General features: G+C 40.2%; 2 protein-coding genes across 2 annotated transcripts in view; one reads left to right on the top strand and one right to left on the bottom strand.

Moving 5' to 3' along the window:
* Window positions 1-21,798, top strand: part of LOC123738803 (zinc finger protein OZF-like) — a 53,329-nt gene extending 31,531 nt beyond the window's left edge. The window contains exon 3 of the mRNA XM_045713525.1: window positions 20,733-21,798. Coding sequence (XP_045569481.1) covers window positions 20,733-21,339 — 607 coding nt within the window. The 3' untranslated portion in view covers window positions 21,340-21,798. The remainder of the gene's footprint in view (window positions 1-20,732) is intronic.
* On the bottom strand, window positions 904-15,292 carry LOC123733246 (zinc finger protein 239-like). The gene is made up of 3 exons (XM_045712690.1): window positions 15,189-15,292; window positions 6,816-6,931; window positions 904-3,017 (listed from the first exon to the last, which is right to left on the bottom strand). Exons 1-3 carry the CDS (start codon window positions 15,290-15,292, stop codon window positions 2,104-2,106), a joined length of 1,134 nt encoding a protein of 377 aa, XP_045568646.1. The 3' UTR covers window positions 904-2,103.
* Window positions 21,799-22,881: the final 1,083 nt, after the last annotated feature.

Raw genomic sequence — 22,881 nt, 5'->3', positions numbered from 1 at the left:
GCCAGGTCATCAGGACCTCAGGTTAATTTCTTTCATATCAAATGAAGAGACAAACTTATCACACAAGTCAGAGTTATTCTTAAACTAAATCTTTATTCACTTATTAATAAGAGAGTAGGTCAATACAACGCACAAATATAAAGTCAATCAATTGAGTGCTCTACGATAATGATGACTGGTCGACGAATCACCCCCAGATGATTCGTCGAGAGCCATGAGACAAAAGTACAAAGGTCTTTTACAGCCAAGATACACCCCTTTCAACCTACATGACGAACAACAGATGTATAGAACGGGTCACAAGGTTAAGATTTGTATGAAAGATACTTATAATTCTCAGCAGACAGTATCTTCTGTAAAAACAGTACTCTTTGTGTAGAGACCAGGGTCTGGCCCTGGGGTCATCTCTCACTGGTACCATATAGAACAGAAACATTAACTCATGCTCTGGAATGCGGTCTCTTTAGGTTTTATCACCCAAAAGACATTGTAAATCTCCTGTCAGTGTTTTCTCCCAGAGACCCATCCTCAGTAGAACACACAGACACTATAGTTCTAAGAACCCTCTATTCTGTTAATAAAACAACCATTTGATGCAATAAAAGTATTATAACATAATCTTGCAGTTTTGCTCTCAGTGTCCACTGAAAGTTGACTAGTAACAACAACTGGGACCTAAAAGACACCCACCATGAGACCCACTAAATCTGCCCAAGAAGAGACATACAAAAGAAAAACCCACAACAAACTTAAAGACAGGAAGTAAACCAAAAAGGTGGAGCAACTAAAGGTGTTGACTCTCCACATGTATCAAGACAACTGGAGCACTGGGCCAGACACTCTTAAATAGAACCTGGACCAGCTCAGGTGAAACACCTTCCCACTAACGAGATGGACAAGCCAGCACAGGTGTAACACACACTGACTAACGAGGTGACACCAATCAGTGCGTCCTATGTGCTAACGAGCTAGACGTGCTAACGAGCTAGACGTGCTAACGAGCTAGACGTGCTAACGAGCTAGACGTGCTAACGGGCTAGACGTGCTAACGGGCTAGACGTGCTAAAGTCCAACCTCAAAACATAAATGGAAAAACCAAAGAATGTAACACCTTCCCCCTTAAAACACCTTAAGAGAATGCTCACCACCAATATATCCTATATTTTTGATGAACAAGTTTGCTCACCACCAACAGAAAACAACTTCCATTTCACATTATAAATCAACTACAATGCTTCACCTTCACCAATATAAACATGGGGTCTACTGGCTGTCAACAATTAAAAAAATAGAAAAAAATAGAAATTTATAAAATTATAAAATTAGCTTCTGACTGTCTTCCTAAAACTCACTTGCTTCTAGAACTCTCGTCCACTTGGAACGAGCCCAAACAAAACTCGTCTCCAATACGGAAAAACATGCAGTCAAAATAAGATCCATGGCAACTCACTGGCTAAATGCAAACACAATTTTCTTTGACTGCCCACCTTGAGACAATCAGAAACCAAGTTGTCCTCACCATGGACACAAGCACCAAAAATGCTGTTGTTTTGACAAGTAGCAATAAACTACTGATATCGATTAGGGTGGAAATCAGGTTGTACGTGCTGTTGAAACTAACACAACTAAAAAAACACATGGAAATGGGAGATATCTTTTACCTCACTGGTTAGAAGACAACCTGTCGAAGACAGTCAGCTACATTTTGGAGTGATGCATTTAAATTTAGGGGTCGCTAAACAAAGGAACGCAACACTTATTTGTCATAACTCATCAATATCATGTTGTAATCAATTCTGCGAGAGGAGGGAGATGAGGTTGCATGTCCTGTTAAAACTAACAGCTGAAAAACCACACGGAATCTGGGAAAAAATTTGTACATCCCTGGTTAGAGGACAACTTGTAGAAAACAGCTAGCTACATTTTGATTCAAGTGGGTCACCAAAGTGATAAGTGTAACACAACTCTTTTTTTGTTAGTCACTTTTTGTTAAATCACATAAATAGTACTCTTCCATTTCAGAGCCTGGATTTTTCCCCTGAGGCTAATATCCATATCATGTTGAAATCAATAGAACAGGGGACAAACGTTTAGGGTTCTACATTACGACATCATTAAAATACTGCTACTACTTTCTCTCCTGTGTGTGTTCTCATGGTGTCGTATCAGACTGCTTGACTGAGTAAAACTCTTTCCACATTGACCACAACTAAAAGGTTTCTCTCCTGTGTGTGTTCTCTGGTGTTGAGTCAGAATGCTAGATGTAATAAAAATCTTCCCACATTGCTTACAGCCATAGGGTTTCTCTCCTGTGTGTGTTCTCTGGTGTGTTATCAGGTTGCTTAGCTGAGTAAAACTCTTCCCACATTGAGTACAGCTATAGGGTTTCTCTCCGGTGTGTGTTCTCTGGTGAAGAGTCAGAATGCCAGACGTAGTAAAACTCTTTTCACATTCATCACAGCTATATGGTTTCTCTCCTGTGTGTGTTCTCTGGTGTGATATCAGGCTGTTTGAATGAGTAAAACTCTTCCCACATTCATCACAGCCATAGGATTTCTCTCCTGTGTGTGTTCTCTGGTGTGATATCAGGTTGCTTAGCTGAGTAAAACTCTTCCCACATTGAGTACAGCTATAAGGTTTCTCTCCTGTGTGTGTTCTATGGTGTGTAGTCAGCTTGCTAGACGTAGTAAAACTCTTCCCACATTCATCACAGCTATATGGTTTCTCTCCTGTGTGTGTTCTCTGGTGTGATATCAGGCTGTTTGAATGAGTAAAACTCTTCCCACATTGAGTACAGCTATAAGGTTTCTCTACTGTGTGGATTCTCTGATGAATTTTAATGGCTGCTGTGGAGGTGAATCTCTTCCCACAGTCAGAGCAGCAGTGAGGTTTCTTCCCTGTGGAACTCTGTGGGTGTTTCTTGAGGTGTTCTAATGTGTAGAGACTCTTCTCTGCCTTCTCAGCATCATGAGGTTGTTGAGGCTCCCCAGAGGATCCACGATAGTCCCATATCTCTCCTGTGTGAACAACAAAGTCATATAGATGTTTAAAGGCCCACAACAGCGGTAATCCACTGTAAAAGGTGATGGCAACAGCGTAGCCATGATGTTGTACAACAATTGACGTCTAATGAATGTTAAAATTATTTGACAATTGTCTTAAAATGAGCAACAATAGTCATATTTAGTCTTGTTTTCACATTATTAGTAACATCTAAGACTGTAGACTAGAAATAAGTTATTCATGTTGTTGAAACTCTAAGCAGTGTGCCAGACGACTTTTGGTCTCCAATATTGGCCCCTTTCTGTGTTTGCTAAAATTGCGGCATGAGGGCGATGCACATGCAATTTAGTTGTAGAAACTCCTCCCTGCTAATGAGGTAACCACTAGTTATGGATGTAGTATATCTGGTAATGAGAAAACCACTAGTTATGGATGTAGTATATCTGGTAATGAGGAAACCACTAGTTATGGATGTAGTATATCTGCTAATGAGGAAACCACTAGTTATGGATGTAGTATATCTGAAATGGTGAGCAAAGATTTTAGTTTTTCACAATGTATTCTGAATGTGAATGGGGGAAAACTCAGGGGAGTAACCTCCATTACCAGGTTGCTTATGAGTGCATTTCACACTACTTTGGATTATAATTGTAAGGCTCGTTTGAATGTCCTGCTTAATATAATGTTTGTGTCGTCATCGCAAATCAACCGCTTTGTACTTAAAAAAACACTTCAACCAGTAAAATGCTCTTTGGCTTTTCCATCAGCTTGACAATGAGGGTTTGTAAACTGTTTGCCAAATTGGCCCATAACGTCACCTAACAACAAATATAGGAAAATAGCTCTGTGTGTTGTACAATAGCCTATCCATCAAGGAACAGTTCTCTACACATTATGAGCTAAGTATCTCTGAGTGCAAACAGACTAATGAGACCCTACATTAAATCAACCAGACAATAACACATTATAAATATCGATTTGTTACAGTGGGGGAAAAAAGTATTTGACCCCTGCTGATTTTGTACATTTGCCCACTTACAAAGAAATGATCAGTCTATAATTTTAATAGTAGGTTTATTTGAACAGTGAGAGACAGAATAACAACAAAAAGATCCAGGAAAACGCATGTCAAAAATGTCATAAAATGATTTGCATTTTAATGAGGGAAATAAGTATTTGACCCCCTCTGCAAAACATGACTTAGTACTTGGTGGCAAAACCCTTGTTGGCAATCACAGAGGTCAGACGTTTCTTGTAGTTGGCCACCAGGTTTGCACACATCTCAGGAGGGATTTTGCCCCACTCCTCTTTGCAGATCTTCTCCAAGTCATTAAGGTTTCGAGGCTGATGTTTGGCAACTCGAACCTTCAGCTCCCTCCACAGATTTTCTATGGGATTAAGGTCTGGAGACTGGCTAGGCCACTCCAGGACCTTAATGTGCTTCTTCTTGAGCCACTCCTTTGTTGCCTTGGCCGTGTGTTTTGGGTCATTGTCATGCTGGAATACCCATCCACGACCCATTTTCAATGCCCTGGCTGAGGGAAGGAGATTCTCACTAAAGATTTGACGGTACATGGCCCCGTCCATCGTCCCTTTGATGCGGTGAAGTTGTCCTGTCCCCTTAGCAGAAAAACACCCCCAAAGCATAATGTTTCCACCTCCATGTTTAACGGTGGAGATGTTGTTCTTGGTGTCATAGGCAGCATTCCTCCTCCTCCAAACACGGCGAGTTGAGTTGATGTCAAAGAGCTCCATTTTGGTCTCATCTGACCACAACACTTTCACCAGTTGTCCTCTGAATCATTCAGATGTTCATTGGCAAACTTCAGACGGGCATGTATATGTATTCTTGAGCAGGGGGACCTTGTGGGCGCTGCAGGATTTCAGTCCTTCACGGCATAGTGTGTTACCAATTGTTTTCTTGGTGACTATGGTCCCAGCTGCCTTGAGATCATTGACAAGATCCTCCCGTGTAGTTCTGGGCTGATTCCTCACCATTCTCATGATCATTGAAACTCCACTAGGTGAAATCTTTCATGGAGCCCCAGGCCGAGGGATATTGACAGTTCTTTTGTGTTTCTTCCATTTGCGAATAATCGCACCAAATGTTGTCACCTTCTCACCAAGCTGCTTGGTGATGGTCTTGTAGCCCATTCCAGCCTTGTGTAGGTCTACAATCTTGTCCCTGACATCCTTGGAGAGCTATTTGGTCTTGGCAATGGTGGAGAGTTTGGAATCTGATTGATTGATTGCTTCTGTGGGCAGGTGTCTTTTTTACAGGTAACAAGCTGTGGTTAGGAGCACTCCCTTTAAGAGTTTGATCCTAATCTCAGCTCATTACCTGTATAAAAGACACCTGGGAGCCAGAAATCTTTCTGATTGAGAGGGGGTCAAATACTTAGTTCCCTCATTAAAATGCAAATCAATTTATAACATTTTTGACATGCGTTTTTCTGGATATTTTTGTTGTTATTCTGTCTCTCACTGTTCAAATAAACCTACCATTAAAATTATAGACTGATCCTTTCTTTGTCAGTGGGCAAACGTACAAAATCAGCAGGGGATCAAATACTTTTTTCCCCCACTGTAGGTATGTTGGATCCAACGTGGGGCACGGCATAACTGTCTTTACCAGAGTAATGAATGAAGAAGCACTTTGGTTGTTGTTGCATGTTGTGATGTTTGTCATGTGACTGGCATGCAGAAAATGATTTCCTGGATCAGCTGATGATAGTTGAACATGTGACTGTAACTAAACAGCTACAGTATTAAGTATTATGTGTAATTATTGAAGAACCGCATTAATGACAGTATCCATTTGGGTGTCAATAAAGTTAAGGTGACTCTTGGTTAGAACCATTGGATTTAGCAAACTCTGAAATGATTTAGGATTTCTGTGCCCATGAAAACTGTTTTCCCAGCGTAACATAAGGAGACACTAAATGTTACGTAGGTAGAGAGCATTTCAGAGATCTGAATACAAAAAACTGTCCTAACAGGACAATAACCTAAACCACAAGGCCAAATCTACACTGGAGGAGCTTACCAAGATGACATTGAATGTTCCTGAGTGGCCTAGTTACAGTTCGGACTTAAATCGTCTTGAAAGTCTATGGCAAGACCAGAAAATGGCTTTCTAGCAATGATCAACAACCAACTTGACAGAACATGAATGATTTTAAAAAGAATAATGAATATTCACATGAAGATCAGTCTCCTATTGGATGACATCACGACTTCCCATCAAGCCAACTCCTTGAAGGCCTTACTATGACATCACTCACTCCTTATAGTTTGCAGTTCTCTAAAAAAAGACTATTTTGCTCAAAACATTTATTTGTTTCCTTTTAGTGTGTTTATACTTTAATGTATTTATATATCACTTTTCAACAGGAAAAGTGTCCAAGTTTTATAAGATAGTACTCACTGTATTTACTGGTGTTAATCAGATCAATGTCCCTGTTTTATTAGATAATACTCACTGTATTTACTGGTGTTAATCAGATCAATGTCCCTGTTTTATAAGATAGTACGCACTGTATTTACTGGTGTTAATCAGATCAATGTCCCTGTTTTATTAGATAGTACTCACTGTATTTACTGGTGTTAATCAGATCAATGTCCCTGTTTTATAAGATAGTACTCACTGTATTTACTGGTGTTAATCAGATCAATGTCCCTGTTTTATTAGATAGTACTCACTGTATTTACTGGTGTTAATCAGATCAATGTCCTTGTTTTATTAGATAGTACTCACTGTATTTACTGGTGTTAATCAGATCAATGTCCCTGTTTTATTAGATAGTACTCACTGTATTTACTGGTGTTAATCAGTTCTCCAGTCTTCTCTTCTTCGTCCTCCTCGAATGTGACAGTAATCTCCCCCTCTTCATCCTTAATTCCAAAAACGTCTTCATCTTCTTTCACTTCATCCTCCACTCCAAAAACGGCATCTTCCTCCTCCTCTTTCACTCTGAAGGCGTCTTCCTCGTCTTTCACTGTAACGTCTTTCTCTTCTTCTTTCACGGTAACAGCCTCACCTTCTACTTGTCTTTGTAATGTGACATCCTCCTCTTCCTCTTTCACGACAACGTTCAGCTACAGTCCCTCTTTCTCCGTCCAGCAGACCTCTTCTTTAGCAGGAGGAGAGTGGCTTACAGAACTCATGGTCGGGGATGTTAGCTAGCTAGGCTAATGCTAACTTAACCAGCCAGCTAGTTGACTCACAACGTAAATATTACATTAAATGGGGTAGCTAGTTGTTTCCACATAAGTATGTTTGAATCATAGTGGCAATTAAACCACGAAATTGTCTAAAGAACTTGAATGTTCCGACATTGTCAGCTAGCGAGCTACCGAGGTGGCTGCAGTTGTTGAAGAAGCGTTCCGTCCACTAGATTATACGTCACACTAGAAACATCGTCTGAAAGACACATATCGCCATCTGCTGTCTGGAGGGAGGAAACGCAGTTGAGGAGGGAAAACTTTTTTTCTTCTTCATTGAATTATAATATTATAAAGCAGTTTACGGAAACGTTTTTTTCCCTCTCCATTAAATATGAATATTATATCAACACGTACAAAGAGCAACAAGTGTTGTTTGATTAGTACAGTTTTTCATTTTACATTACACTTTTTTTTAAACATTTTAGTCATTTAGCAGACGCTCTTATCCAGAGCGACTTACAGTAGTGAATGCATACATTTCATACATATATATATATTTTTTTTTTCTCTGTGCTGGCCCCCCATGGGAATCGAACCCACAACCCTGGCATTGCAAACACCATGCTCTACCAACTGAGCTACAGGGAAGGCCAACTCTACATCTACTCCACATCTGTGTTTCTGATTCAGTCAAATGACTATATATCAAAATAAGCACCTAGTTATTGATACCCTTGATAAAGATGAGCTAAAATTACTGTATAAAATAAATACATAAATAAACTTTACCCACTACCAGGATATTTTAGCCCAAAACCTGGTTACCTCTCTGCTAGGAGACTGAAACTTGGCCATAAGTGGATCTTCCAGCAAGACACATCAACATCCACAAAGAACTTGTTCACAAAATAAACATTTTCAATGGCCATTTCTGTCTTCGGACTTGAACTCCATTGGAAATCTGTGGTTTGAATTGAACAGGGCACTCCATAAGTGCAGACAAAATCAATCAAGGACCTGGAGAGATTCTGTATGGAGGAATGGTCTAAGATCCCACCCAATGTGTTCTCTAATCTCATAAAACATTTCAGGGTTGTTATCCTCCCAAGGGGAGAGTGCTGGAGTATTGAAAACATGGGTAGCAATAATTCAGACCCCTACCTTTTGAGAATTACATGTTAAACTATATCTCTTTTTTTGAGCAATTGTATCAGTATACAATAATATAATTCCCCCTTATTTTTTACATCAAAGTAATTAAATTATTTATTTTATAGAGTCGTTTTTGCTCATCTCTATCAAGGGTGTCAACAATTTGTCCCCCACTGTACCTCCATACTGCTGCTACATGGTGTAACAATACATCATGTAGATGTATATAATGAACAGACTAGGTCTATACTGTTCCTACATCGTGTAACAATACATCATGTAGATGGATATAATGAACAGACTAGGTCTATACTGCTCCTAGATGGTGTAACAATACATCATGTAGATGTATATAATGAACAGACTAGGTCTATACTGCTCCTACATGGTGTAACAATACATCATGTAGATGTATATAATGAACAGACTAGGTCTATACTGCTCCTACATGGTGTAACAATACATCATGTAGATGTATATAATGAACAGACTAGGTCTATACTGCTCCTACATGGTGTAACAATACATCATGTAGATGTATATAATGAACAGACTAGGTCTATACTGCTCCTACATGGTGTAACAATACATCATGTAGATGTATATAATGAACAGACTAGGTCTATACTGCTCCAAGATGATGTAACAAAAGTTTGGGGTCACTTAGGAATGTTTTTGAAATTAAAACACTTTTTTTTGTCCATTAAAATAACATCAAAATGATCAGAAATACAGTGTAGACATTGTTAATGTTGTAAGACACTGTCAGACCTGCCAGTGTACCAGGTGGACATTGGGTTTGATTCAGACCCTGCCAGTGTACCAGGTGGACATTGGGTTTGATTCAGACCCTGCCAGTGTACAAGGTGGACATTGGGTTTGATTCAGACCCTGCCAGCATGGCCAGAAATGTATTCCAAGGTCAGTAACTTATAACCACAGAACCACCCCAGACCTTTCATGCATGACTAAAAACACCTAAGTATTAGATTTACTGCCATGGTCTAGTATGTCACTGCATCAGACACCATTCACAATGCTGGCTGAGGTACGAGTAAAACATGACATATTATTTCCTAACCATTCACAATGCTGGCTGAGGTACGAGTAAAACATGACATATTATTTCCTAACCATTCACAATGCTGGCTGAGGTACGAGTAAAACATGAAATATTATTTCCTAACCATTCACAATGCTGGCTGAGGTACGAGTAAAACATGACATATTATTTCCTAACCATTCACAATGCTGGCTGAGGTACGAGTAAAACATGAAATATTATTTCCTAACCATTCACAATGCTGGCTGAGGTACGAGTAAAACATGAAATATTATTTCCTAATTGTAAAAAATTCTTCAATCTTTTAAAAAAGATCGGAAATGGCAAGGCTTTAGTTCAGTGGGCTTTTCCATTGTTGAGGAAAGCAGGGGAAGTGTTGTGAGTAACAGAACTGCCTACGATGTGGGGGAAGGGACGCTGCTCACTGATTGGCTTTAGTGACAAGGGTCCCTCCAAAAATCTATCACTATTCCAACTCAAATTCTCCCCCAAATCTACCACTAATAGGCCAAGCCTCCACAGACCCTGTCTTGTATTGACAAACAGAACAAATCATTTGACATTCAAATATGTCATTTTAAATAGCTAAATTCAATCCAGCTGGGCCTTTTTAACACAGACAGTTGTTCCTGCTGTAGATGTTATGCCTTTGTACAGATCTAAGATCAGTTCTCCTCCACAATGCATATTCAGTACCGGTCAATTGTTTGGACACACCTACAAATTCAATGTTTTTTCTTTATTTTAAAACTGTTGTCTAAGTTGGCCTTCCCTGTGGCTCAGTTGGTAGAGCATGGTGTGTGCAACGCCAGGGTTCCCACGGAGGGCCAGTACAAAAAAAAAAATGCATGAAATGTTTGCATTCACTATGGTAAGTTGCTCTGGATAAGAGCTTCTACTAAACAACTAAAATGTAAAAAATATACAATATAGTGAAGACAACGCAACTATGAAGTAACTCATATGGAATCATGTAGTAACCAAAAAAGTGTTAAACAAATCAAAATATATTTTATATTTGAAATTCTTCAAAGTAGCCACCCTTTGCCTTGATGACAGCTTTGCACACTCTTTGCATTCTCTCAACCAGCTTCACCTGGAATGCTTTTCCAACAGTCTTGAAGGAGTTCCCACATATGCTGAGCAATTGTTGGCTGCATTTCCTTCACTCTGCGGTCCGATTTATCCCAAACCATCTCATAGGCATAGTTGTTGTCTTCACAGTTAACTCTAATGAACTTATCTCCTGCAGCAGAAGTAACTCTGGGTCTTCCTTTCCTGTGGCAATCCTCATGAGAGCCAGCTTCATCATAGCGATGGATGGTTTTTGTGACACTAAGTGGCAGTGTTTTTACAACTAATGCCGGTTTGCCTGAGGCTGATGCCGTGCAGGTGTTGGAACACATGCATATACACACACTCTCATTCAAACAAACACATACAAGAACACACACATACATGTAATAGTGCCAGACATGCACACAAACATATACAGTTGGCATTGCTGTTATGATTTTAGTTGTCCTTGATGTCCTTTGTTTTAAATGTATTATTTTGTTTTGTAATTTTTTTGAATTGTTTGCTGTTTTCTTCTGTCTTTTCCTTTTTTCTCTTTAGTTCATTCTCTTGGTTGTTGGTGCATTGGGGGGGTTCTTGGAGGTGGGGAATGGAATTAATTGTCTTTTTTTATTAGGGGGGGACTGTGGGAGGTGTCTCGAATGGTTGAGGGACAGCTATTGGGGAACTGTGGTGGGATCTTGCAGGGTTGAGGGACAGCTATTGGGGAACTGTGGGGGGGATCTTGGAGGGTTGACGGACAGCTATTGGGGAACTGTGGGGGGGGATCTTGGAGGATTGACGGACAGCTATTGGGGAACTGTGGGGGGGATCTTGGAGGATTGACGGACAGCTATTGGGGGAACTGTGGGGGGGATCTTGGAGGGTTGAGGGACAGCTATTGGGGAACTGTGGGGGGGGATCATGGAGGGTTGAGGAGCAGCTATTGGGGAACTGTGGGGGGATCTTGGAGGGTTGAGGGACAGCTATTGGGGAACTGTGGGGGGATCTTGCAGGGTTGAGGAACAGCTATTGGGGGAACTGTGGGGGGGATCTTGGAGGGTTCAGGTTTCACTAGATTGTGATCATGAAAAAGGAAACTATGATATATATTTTATATCACTATCATGCACACGCACCCTCACACATAAGGATGGCTCTGTTGTGGACAGACTGATACATGTTTGATAGTGTCTTGATGCTGTATTGTTTGTCCTTCATGTTCTAATACTTTAATGTTACCCCTTCCTTGTGTTGTTTGTAATAAATAATAATCTATATATATATATATATATATATATATATATATATATATATATATATATATATATATATATATATATATATATATATTTAAATCAGTCGGGGTCTAAACTTACTGTTGAGAGTTAGAATAGAAGAATAGACAAGGTGTAATTTCGAAATGTGCATCAGCAGTTTTTCTCTTGGAAAAAAAAATAAAGAGGTGGGGAAAAGTACATTCTACACAAATGACCTTCATTATATCAAAGAACAAATGTGTGTGCCTGAGGGGAAATTAACTTTCATACAGCCAAAAAGGGTGAGAAGTTATACCAATATCAGTGGACAATTTGCACTGCTGCTGAAACACATCCCCACAGCATGATGCTGCCACCACCATGCTTCACCGTTGGGATGGTGCAAATTTTCCTCCAGACGTGACACTTGGCATTCAGGCCAAAGAGTTCAATCTTAGTTTAATCAGACCAGAGAATCTTGTTCCTCATGGTCTGAGAGTCCTTTAGGTGCCTTTTGGCAAACTCCAAGTGGGCTGTCATATGCCTTTTACTGAGGAGTGGCTTCCGTCTGGCCTCTCTACCATAAAGGCCTGATTGGTGGAGTGCTGCAGAGATGATGGTCCTTCTGGAAGGTTCTCCCATCTCCACAGAGGAACCCTGGAGCTCTGTCAGAGTGACCATCGGATTCTTGGGCACCTCCCTGACCAAGGCCCTTCTCCCCCGATTGCTCAGTTTGACCGGGCAGCCAGCTCTGGGAAGAGTCTTGGTGGTTCCAAACTTCTTCCATTTCAGAATGATGGAGGCCACTGTGTTCTTGGGGACCTCCAATGCTGCAGACATATTTGGAACCCCTCCCCAGATCTGTGCCTCAAAACAATCCTGTCTCAGCGCTCTACAGACAATACCTTTGACCTCATGGCTTGGTTTTTGCTCTGACATGCACTGTGAACTGTGGGACCTTATATAGAGAGGTGTGTGCCTTTCTAAATCATGTCCAATCAATTGAGTTTACCAGAGGTGGACTCCAATCAAGTTGTAGAAACAGCTCAAGGATGATTAGTGGAATCAGGATGCATCTGAGCTCAATTTCGAGTCTCATAGCAAAGGGTCTGAATACTTAAGTACATTTGTAAAAATGTCTAAAAACCTGCTTTGGGATTGTGTAGAGTTTTCAACAACAAAAAATGTTAACCTTTATTTAACTAGGCAAGTCAGTTATGAACAAATTCTTATTTTCAATGACGGCCTATGAACAGTGAGTTAACTGCCTTGTTCAGGGGCAGAACGACAGATTTGTATCTTGTCAGCTCGGGGTTTCAAACTTCCAACCTTTCGGTTACTAGTCCAATGCTCTAACCACTAGGCTACCCTACCGCCTCATTGGCAGTTTTGTACACAGTCATGTGATAAGTGGTATAGAAAAGTCCAATCTTAGGAGAGTACATGGGAGGCACTATACTGTGTATCTGCAGGTGTCTATCTGGTCAAAACCACTGATACAGATGCCCCTCCACCCTCTGGTGGGATGGATCATGTCTACAGAGAAACCTAGATTCAAATACTTAGATTTGTGTGTATTGGGTAAATGTTGTGAAATTGTTAGATATTACTTGTTGGATATTACTGCACTGTCGGAGCTAGAATCAAAAGCATTTCACTACACCCACAATAACATCTGATAAACATGTGTATGTGACCAATAAAATGTGATTTGATTTTGATTTGAAATAAATGTCCTATTTATCAAAGGTGCTTTTGGCTGGAGTCAAAATGACTCCAAAGGATTTGAATTTGTTAAAAGTCAATTTTGATACAGAAACACTACACCATGATTTGTATTTATTAAGAACAAGTTGATTGACAAAGTCATGAAAAATTGGAAGAATTGAATAAACCACATTATGGCTATGATAAAAGATATGCCTCTGGGGTCAAAATGATCCATGTCAGAAGTATGGTTCAATGCAAATATGCAGTGGGTGTAAAGTTTGTTTTAAATTCTAAATCATTAAACACGAATCAATTAACACATGCTTCTCTTTGAACGACTTAATATAATATTAAACTTTTCTGAAATAAATGAAAAATAAACGTTTGGTTCCTCAGCTGCGTTGCCCCCTCCAGTCAGCAGATGGCGATGTGCGTCTTTTAGGTTCAGACTATGCTGCCAGTGTGACGTATAATCTAGTGGACGGGACGCTCATCAACAACAACAGCTAGTCAGACACCTCGGTAGCTTTCTAGCAAACATAGCTACAACATTCACGCTCTTTACACTGGTTTGGTGTATATTAGTCGCTGTGTATTAAACACACTTCTGTCGTATGTACTTGTTGGCCAATTTAATTATATATTTACGTTGTTTGTCAGCTAGCTGGTTTGCTAAGTTAGCTTAGAACTAGGCTAGTCGCTAATGCTAGCCAGCTAACATCCCCGACCATGAGTTCACTAAGCTACTCTCCTCCTACAGTAAAACAAGAAGTAGAGGATGAGGCTGTTACCGTGAAAGAAGAGGAAGAGAAAGAGGAGGATTCAGTTTTTGGAGTGAAAGAGGAGGAGGGGGAGATGACTGTCACATTGGAGGAAGAAGAGGAAGTTGGAGATCTGTTTAACACCAGTAAGTACCGTCTCTGCAGTCGTTGAACCAATATGCAGTAAAGGGGTTCTACACTTTAATGTTGTTCTGTAGGAATGGCTGAAGCTACACTGTAACGTGTAGAACATCAAGAGTGGACCATCAACAACACATTAACATTTGATCAAATGCATCCAATGACAATGCCTGAAATACTGTAGTCCTCAATATCTCCTATTAGATTAGCCCGATATGTTCTCTTAAAGGGGCAATCAGCAGTTGTTACATCCATTTTGGGACTTATACATTAATGATATGTACCCATCTGTTTCTTGAATAAATCCCTTATAAATGCCTCATGAGATTAGTTCAACTGTCGTACCCCATCAGAACCCAAAATATAGGCTTTTTTTAACTCCAATGTTTGTCAGTAAATATAAACAAACACTGTATATCCTCAAAACATGGTTAAAACTAGAATGTTGATATCATGGATGGTTACATTTCTCCAGCCCCATCCCTCAGCTTTTTACCGAAACGGGCAGGGAGTACGCTTTTTTATTGTTTCTACTGCTGATTGCTGCCCCCGTTACTCCTCAAGGTCCAAGGACTGTATGTTATTTTCAGAGGTAGACTGGCTCTGGCAGCTAAAATAGTCAAATATTCCATCTAAATGTGAATAGATTCTCAATTGCCATACGTTTCTAGAAACATAAATTGCGGTACTTTCATATAACGTCAAATCATTTCACACAATACTTAAATATCACATCAAAATCGGTAAAGTCTGAGTTGGTGTCTTGACAGATTTGTAAAAACGGTTTATCATAAAACACTATATATATATTGTTAAATGTTGCTGACACCCCTCCCCAGAGGTGTCTCATTATTGGGATTCATTGCTGATTCCTACCTGTAGCTCACTATGAGGTGTCTAGTGATACAGGTTAAGGGCCCTGTTGGAGATTGGTGGTTGGTAGCGGAGTCGAGGGAACAAGCAGGGTTGGACACGGCCATGTTATTATCCCACACACAGTCTCTGTGGTTCATATGAACCCCATTCCTGGGAATTAGATTAGATTACAAATCGCCCCTGTCTGTTACCACAGAAGGGTTCCGTCTGTCCCATTCCCAGCTAGGTTACGAGGTGCTTTGTCACCAGTACCTATGACTGGTTGATAGGGGAGTGGTTTCAGTCTGTTCATTCCCAGCTAGGGTACGAGGTGCTTTGTCACCAGTACCTATGACTGGTTGATAGGGGAAACCTCCATGCTTATTATAGAAAAAGTAATTAGGGGTAAACTGAAATAAAATAACAAACCTGTTTAAAAAATCTAAACTATTCCAAAACTATCTTTGACTCCAAAACTAAAATAGCCTAAAATAATAACCAGCATGAATTATGTTCAGTTTGAATAATTTATATCTTAACTTTGGGCAAAAATAGAATTGGGTTTTAAATATCTTTTTATGTGGTTTTAAAGCTTCTGAACCTGGTGGCTGGTAAATGCTGCCATGGGATGGCAATGTTTCAAATAGACCTAGCTTGTGTATCACTATCACCAGGAATACTTTAAGAAATGAGAATATTGGAAACTCCTTTCGATTCGTATTAACAGCTTAAAGAAAATAACATTGGCATGAATTACACTATGTGAACTAGAAGCACAACATTACAAATATTTTCAGAGATGTGAGATAATTAACTTGTTCTCTGTAATATCGTATAGCTTTGCAATCGTAACAGTACGTACTTTCAAGGAAAATAGGCATGTTTCTCAACTCATACCCTGACTTTAAAAAGGGATTTGGTGGGAATTAGCTTAGGAACTGCGTGTCACAGCATGACAATGTGAACGCGATTGGTCGACAGTCTCTTGGATGGGAGGTATATACGCGTTGACATTTTCTGGAATAGTTTATTTTAAAACGTTTTTGTTTACTTGCCTGCCTATTGAATTTGGAATGCACTGTACTGTTCATCTCTGAAACTCACTGAGATAATTCCTTTGATACAGCAGTAGCAATACAGGGATATAACATCTACAGAAAAGACAGGAATGCTGTTGGGGGAGCTGTTGCTGTATACAGTGCATTCGGAAAGTATTCAGACCCCTTGACTTTTTCCACATTTTGTTACGTTAAAGCCTTATTCTAAAATTGATTAAAATCTTTTTTTCCCCTTTCATTTAGCAAATTTATTTGACACGCCTGCATTTGGGGAGTTCCTCCCATCCTTCTCTGCAGATCCTTCTAGCTCTGTCAGGTTGGATGGGGAACATCACTGCACAGCTATTTTCAGGTCTCTCCAGAGATGTTAGATCGGTCCCAAGTCCGGGCTCTGGCTGGGCCACTCAAGGACATTCAGAGACTTGTCCCGGAGCTACTCCTGTGTTGTTTTGGTTGTGTGCGTAAGGTCGTTGTCCTGTTGGACGGTGAACCTTCACCCCAGTCTGAGGTCCTGAGCACTCTGGAGCAGGTCTTTCATCAAGGATCTCTCTGCACTTTGCTCCGTTAATATTTCCCTGGATCCTGACTAGTCTCCCAGTCCCCGCTGCTGAAAACATCCCCACAGCATGATGCTGCCACCACCATGCTTCACCATAGGGATGGTGCCAGGTTTCCTCTAGACGTGACTCTTGGCATTCAGGCCAAAGAGTTAAATCTTGGTTTCATCAAGCCAGAGAATCTTGTTCTCATGGTCTTAGAGTCCTTAAGGTGCCTTTTGTCAAACTCCAAGCAGGTTGTCATGTGCCTTTTACTGAGGAGTGGTTTCCATCTGGCCGCTCTACCATAAAGGTCTGATTGGTGGAGTGCTGCAGAGATGGTTGTCCTTCTGGAAGGTTCACCCATCTCCACAGAGTAACTCTGGAGCTCTGGTTTTTGGTCACCTCCCTGACCAAGGCCCTTCTCCCCCAAACGCTAAGTTTGGCCGGGTGACCAGCTTTAGGAAGAGTATTCCATTTAAGAATGATGGAGGCCACTGTGTTCTTAGGGACCTTCAATGCTGCAGAATCTTTTTTGGTACCCTTCCCCAGATCTGTGCCTCGACACAATCTTGTCTTGGAGCTCTACGGACAGTTCCTTCGACCTCATGGCTTGGTTTTTGCTCTGACATGCACTGTCAACTGTGGGATGTTATATAGACAGGTGTGTGCCTTCCAAATCATATCCAATCAATTGAATTTACCACAGGTGAACTCCAAATAAGTTGTAGATAGATCTCAAGGATGATTAATGGAAACAAGATGCACCTGAAAGCAATTTCGAGTCTCATAGCAAATGGTCTGAATACTTAAGTAAATAAGGTATTTCTGTTTTTTTTTACCTGTTTTCACTTTGTCATTATGGGCTATTGATGACACCCCTCTGAATAAAGATAGCTAACCATCAGAAAAACCTCTTCCTTAGTGTACTCCTCCCGCTGCTGCTGGCCTTCGTAAATTCTGATGTTATGCTCCTAAAGTTTCTGGTAATAGGCTACACCAGCAGTCGTTATGCTCCTATAGTTTCTGGTAATAGGCTACACCAGCAGTCGTTATGCTCCTATAGTTTCTGGTAATAGGCTACACCAGCAGTCGTTAAGCTCCTATAGTTTCTGGTAATAGACTACACCAGCAGTCGTTATGCTCCTATAGTTTCTGGTAATAGGCTACACCAGCAGTCGCTATGCTCCTATAGTTTCTGGTAATAGGCTACACCAGCAGTCGTTATGCTCCTATAGTTTCTGGTAATAGACTACACCAGCAGTCATTATGCTCCTATAGTTTCTGGTAATAGGCTACACCAGCAGTCGTTATGCTCCTATAGTTTCTGGTAATAGACTACACCAGCAGTCGTTATGCTCCTATAGTTTCTGGTAATAGGCTACACCAGCAGTCGTTATGCTCCTATAGTTTCTGGTAATAGGCTACACCAGCAGTCGTTATGCTCCTATAGTTTCTGGTAATAGACTACACCAGCAGTCGTTATGCTCCTATAGTTTCTGGTAATAGGCTACACCAGCAGTCGTTATGCTCCTATAGTTTCTGGTAATAGACTACACCAGCAGTCGTTATGCTCCTATAGTTTCTGGTAATAGACTACACCAGCAGTCGTTATGCTCCTATAGTTTCTGGTAATAGACTACACCAGCAGTCATTGTGCTCCTATAGTTTCTGGTAATAGACTACACCCGCAGTCATTGTGCTCCTATAGTTTCTGGTAATAGGCTACACCAGCAGTCGTTATGCTCCTATAGTTTCTGGTAATAGGCTACACCAGCAGTCGTTATGCTCCTATAGTTTCTGGTAGTAGACTACACCAGCAGTCGTTATGCTCCTATAGTTTCTGATAATTGGCTACACCAGCAGTCGTTATGCTCCTATAGTTTCTGGTAATAGGCTACACCAGCAGTCGTTATGCTCCTATAGTTTCTGGTAGTAGACTACACCAGCAGTCGTTATGCTCCTATAGTTTCTGATAATTGGCTACACCAGCAGTCGTTATGCTCCTATAGTTTCTGGTAATAGACTACACCAGCAGTCGTTATGCTCCTATAGTTTCTGGTAATAGACTACACCAGCAGTCGTTATGCTCCTATAGTTTCTGGTAATAGGCTACACCAGCAGTCGTTATGCTCCTATAGTTTCTGGTAATAGACTACACCAGCAGTCGTTATGCTCCTATAGTTTCTGGTAATAGGCTACACCAGCAGTCATTATGCTCCTATAGTTTCTGGTAATAGGCTACACCAGCAGTCGTTATGCTCCTATAGTTTCTGGTAATAGGCTACACCAGCAGTCGTTATGCTCCTATAGTTTCTGGTAATAGGCTACACCAGCAGTCGTTATTCTCCTATAGTTTCTGGTAATAGACTACACCAGCAGTCGTTATGCTCCTATAGTTTCTGGTAATAGGCTACACCAGCAGTCGTTATGCTCCTATATTTTCTGGTAATAGACTACATCAGCAGTCGTTATGCTCCTATAGTTTCTGGTAATAGGCTACACCAGCAGTCGTTATGCTCCTATAGTTTCTGGTAATAGACTACACCAGCAGTCGTTATGCTCTTATAGTTTCTGGTAATAGACTACACCAGCAGTCGTTATGCTCCTATAGTTTCTGGTAATAGGCTACACCAGCAGTCAGCAACGTTTTCCATTTGGTGCCAATTTATCTGACCATTTCTACTGATCTGGTGCCAGTTATGATTGTCATATTTTCATTTTCGTGGAACAGTTTCATTTTAATTCCTAATAGTATCTCAAAATCATTGTCTGTGATTAATCTACATTCCCTCTAAATCTAAATGAAAATTATACAAATCCAATAGTAACTTTTATTGCCATTGCCAACTATGTAAAAATAGCCTACATAAAGCCAACAAATAAAAACGTTGCAGACTGCAGTTAGAAAATATCCTGATAAAAATAAATACCTTATAAATACATTGTAAAAAATTCAAATCTTCGCTCACCATTTTTCCTCTAGGTAGATATACTACATCCATAAGTATTGGTTTCCTCATTACCAGATATACTACATCCATAAGTATTGGTTTCCTCATTACCAGATATACTACATCCATAACTAGTGGTTTCCTCATTACCAGATATACTACATCCATAACTAGTGGTTTCCTCATTACCAGATATACTACATCCATAACTAGTGGTTTCCTCATTACCAGATATACTACATCCATAACTAGTGGTTTCTCATTACCAGATATACTACATCCATAACTAGTGGTTTCCTCATTACCAGATATACTACATCCATAACTAGTGGTTTCCTCATTACCAGATATACTACATCCATAACTAGTGGTTTCCTCATTACCAGATATACTACATCCAGAACTAGTGGTTTCCTCATTACCAGATATACTACATCCATAACTAGTGGTTTCCTCATTACCAGATATACTACATCCATAACTAGTGGTTTCCTCATTAGCAGGGAGGAGTTTCTGCAGTCAAATTGTGTGTGTTTTGACCTCGTGCCACAATTTTATTAAACATAGAAAGGGGCCTATATTGGAGACCAAAAGTCGTCTGGCACACTGCTTAGGATTTCAACAACTTTAATAACTTATTTCTACTTCCCACTAATGTGAAAACAAGATGAAATATGACTATTGTTGCTAACTTGACTGTCTTAATTGTCAAATTTAACAGATGTCAATTGTTGTAGAACTTCATGGGTATGCTCTGGGCATCACCTTTTACCTCAAATAAACAGTGGATTTCTGCTGTTGTGGGCCTTTAACCATCTGTCTGACTTTGTCATCCACACAGGAGAGAGGCGTGACTATCGTGGATCCTCTGGGGATCCTCAACAACATCATGATGCTGACGAGGCAGAGAAGAGCCTCTCCAGATCAGAACTCCTCAAGAAACACCAGCAGAGGCTCACAGGGAATAAATCTTACTGCAAATCTACATCAGAACTTAATACACCAGCGAGTACTCACAGGAGAGAAAGCTCACCACTGTTTTGATTGTGGGAAGAGTTACTCAAGAGCAGATGCACTGAAAGTACACTTGAGAATTCACACAGGAGAGAAACCTTTTGGCTGTGATCAATGTGGGAAGAAATTTACTGCATCAAACTCCTTGATAGTGCACCAGAGAATACACACAGGAGAGAAATCTTATAGCTGTTATCAATGTGGGAAGAGTTGTACTACATCTAGCCATCTAATTGTACACCAGAGAACACACACAGGAGAGAAAGCTTTTAGCTGTGATCAATGTGGGAAGAGTTTTGGTACATCTAGCCATCTAATTGTACACCGTAGAACACACACAGGAGAGAAATCTTATTGCATTGGTCAATGTGGGAAGAGTTTTGGTCAATCTGGCAATCTGACAGTGCACCAAAGAAGACACACAGGAGGGAAATCTTATTGCAGTGGTCAATGTGGGAAGAGTTTTGGTCAATCTGGCCATCTGACAGTGCACCAGAGAACACACACAGGAGAGAAATCTTATAGCTGTACTCAATGTGGGAAGAGTTTTAGTACATCTGGCTATCTGACTGTACACCAGAGAACACACACAGATGGACAAACTTTGTAGCTGTGATCAATGTGACAAGAGATTCTCTGATCAAACATCAGAAAATACATACATGAAGGAATTGTTTCATGATATCAATGAAATAACCCACTTAGCAAAATGTAACTGAAAAGATGTTGAAAATAAGACTAAATAAGACCAATATACATTCGGTTGAAAGTGAAAATTGAGATGTTTTTCTGGTCGTTTTTTTTAAATGGCTTGAAAACAACTTAATTTCAACTTACTTGCAGCCTATACACATGGACCCAGTATAATAAATCGGTCTATAATCCATTTTATTAACAATCCTACATCACTCCAGCATTTCTTTACAACATCCAAGTGCTAATTGTCTTTATTCCACTACTGAAGAAGCAGGTCTCAAATCACCTCATATTTCAAACATCCAGCCTGACAAAAAATACATGTTTTATTATTCCATGCCTCACCATTAAGTTAATTATTGACAATACATATTAACAAAGGGGTGTACATTTGGTTTTGATATTTCATATTTACAATTCATGTAACATTTAGTGATCATAATTATTTATGCAACCAACTGACAATTGTTTGGTACAATTATATTGATATTGTTGCCCTGCTTTTAGAATATCAGGGTTCATTCTCAGATGTGCCAACCCAAATGTACTAGAGCATGACATTGGGGACTGGGCCCCGATCCAACAACATGCCTATCGAGTGAACCCTGAAAAGAGAGAGAAGCTCTGCAGTGAGGTGGAAAGTTACTACGGATATTGCAGGAGTTTCCTCTTGAAATCAGACATGTCTGTGGTAAGGACAACTTGGTTTCTGATTGTCTCAAGGGTGGGCAGTCAAAAAGATTTGTGTTTTGCGTTTAGCCAGTGCGTTGCCATGGATCACAATTTATTATGACTGCATGTTTTTCTGTATTGGAGATGAGTTTTGTTTGGACTCGTTCCAAGGGGACGAGAGTTCTAGAAGCTAGTGAGTTTTAGGAAGACAACAGTTCTAGAAGCTAGTGGGGGAAAAATATAAAAATATATATATTGGTTTTAATTGTTGACAGCCAGTAGACACCATGTTTATATTGATGAAGTTGAAGCATTGTAGTTGATTATAATGTGAAATGGAAGTTGTTTTCTGTTGGTGGTGAGCAAACTTGTCCAACAAAAATATAGGATATATTTGTTGTCTTAAGGGGGAAGGTGTTACAGGCTTTGGTTTTTCCATTTATGTTTTGAGGTTGGACGTTAGCACGTATAGCTCGTTAGCACGTCTAGCTCGTTAGCACGTAGGACGCACTGATTGGTGTCACCTCGTTAGTCAGTATGTGTTACACCTGTGCTGGCTTGTCCATCTCGTTAGTGGGAAGGTGTTTCACCTGAGCTGGTCCAGGTTCTATTTAAGAGTGTCTGGCCCAGTGCTCCAGTTGTCTTGATACATGTGGAGAGTCAACACCTTTAGTTGCGCCACCTTTTTGGTTTACTTCCTGTCGTTAAGTTTGGTGTGGGTTTTTCTTTTGTTTTCCTCTTCTTGGGCAGATTTAGTGGATCTCATGGTGGGTGTCTTTTATGT

The sequence above is a fragment of the Salmo salar genome, chromosome ssa02, assembly GCF_905237065.1.
Source record: "Salmo salar chromosome ssa02, Ssal_v3.1, whole genome shotgun sequence".
Lineage (NCBI taxonomy): Eukaryota > Metazoa > Chordata > Actinopteri > Salmoniformes > Salmonidae > Salmo > Salmo salar.
The sequence above is the reverse complement of the archived record's forward strand: the minus strand, read 5'-3'. Positions and strand labels throughout refer to the sequence as shown.

What these genes read in the sequence shown, in the direction of transcription:
- LOC123733246 (XM_045712690.1), bottom strand. Translation starts at nt 15,292, where the DNA reads ATGGCCGTGTCCAACCCTGCTTGTTCCCTCGACTCCGCTACCAACCAC. An exon ending in CACCTCATAGTGAGCTACAG is followed by an intron (nt 6,932 to 15,188) that starts GTAGGAATCAGC and finishes AGTGGAGGATGA; the next exon opens with AGTGAAAGAAGATGAAGACG. An exon ending in GATTAACACCAGTAAATACA is followed by an intron (nt 3,018 to 6,815) that starts GTGAGTACTATC and finishes TTGTTCACACAG; the next exon opens with GAGAGATATGGGACTATCGT.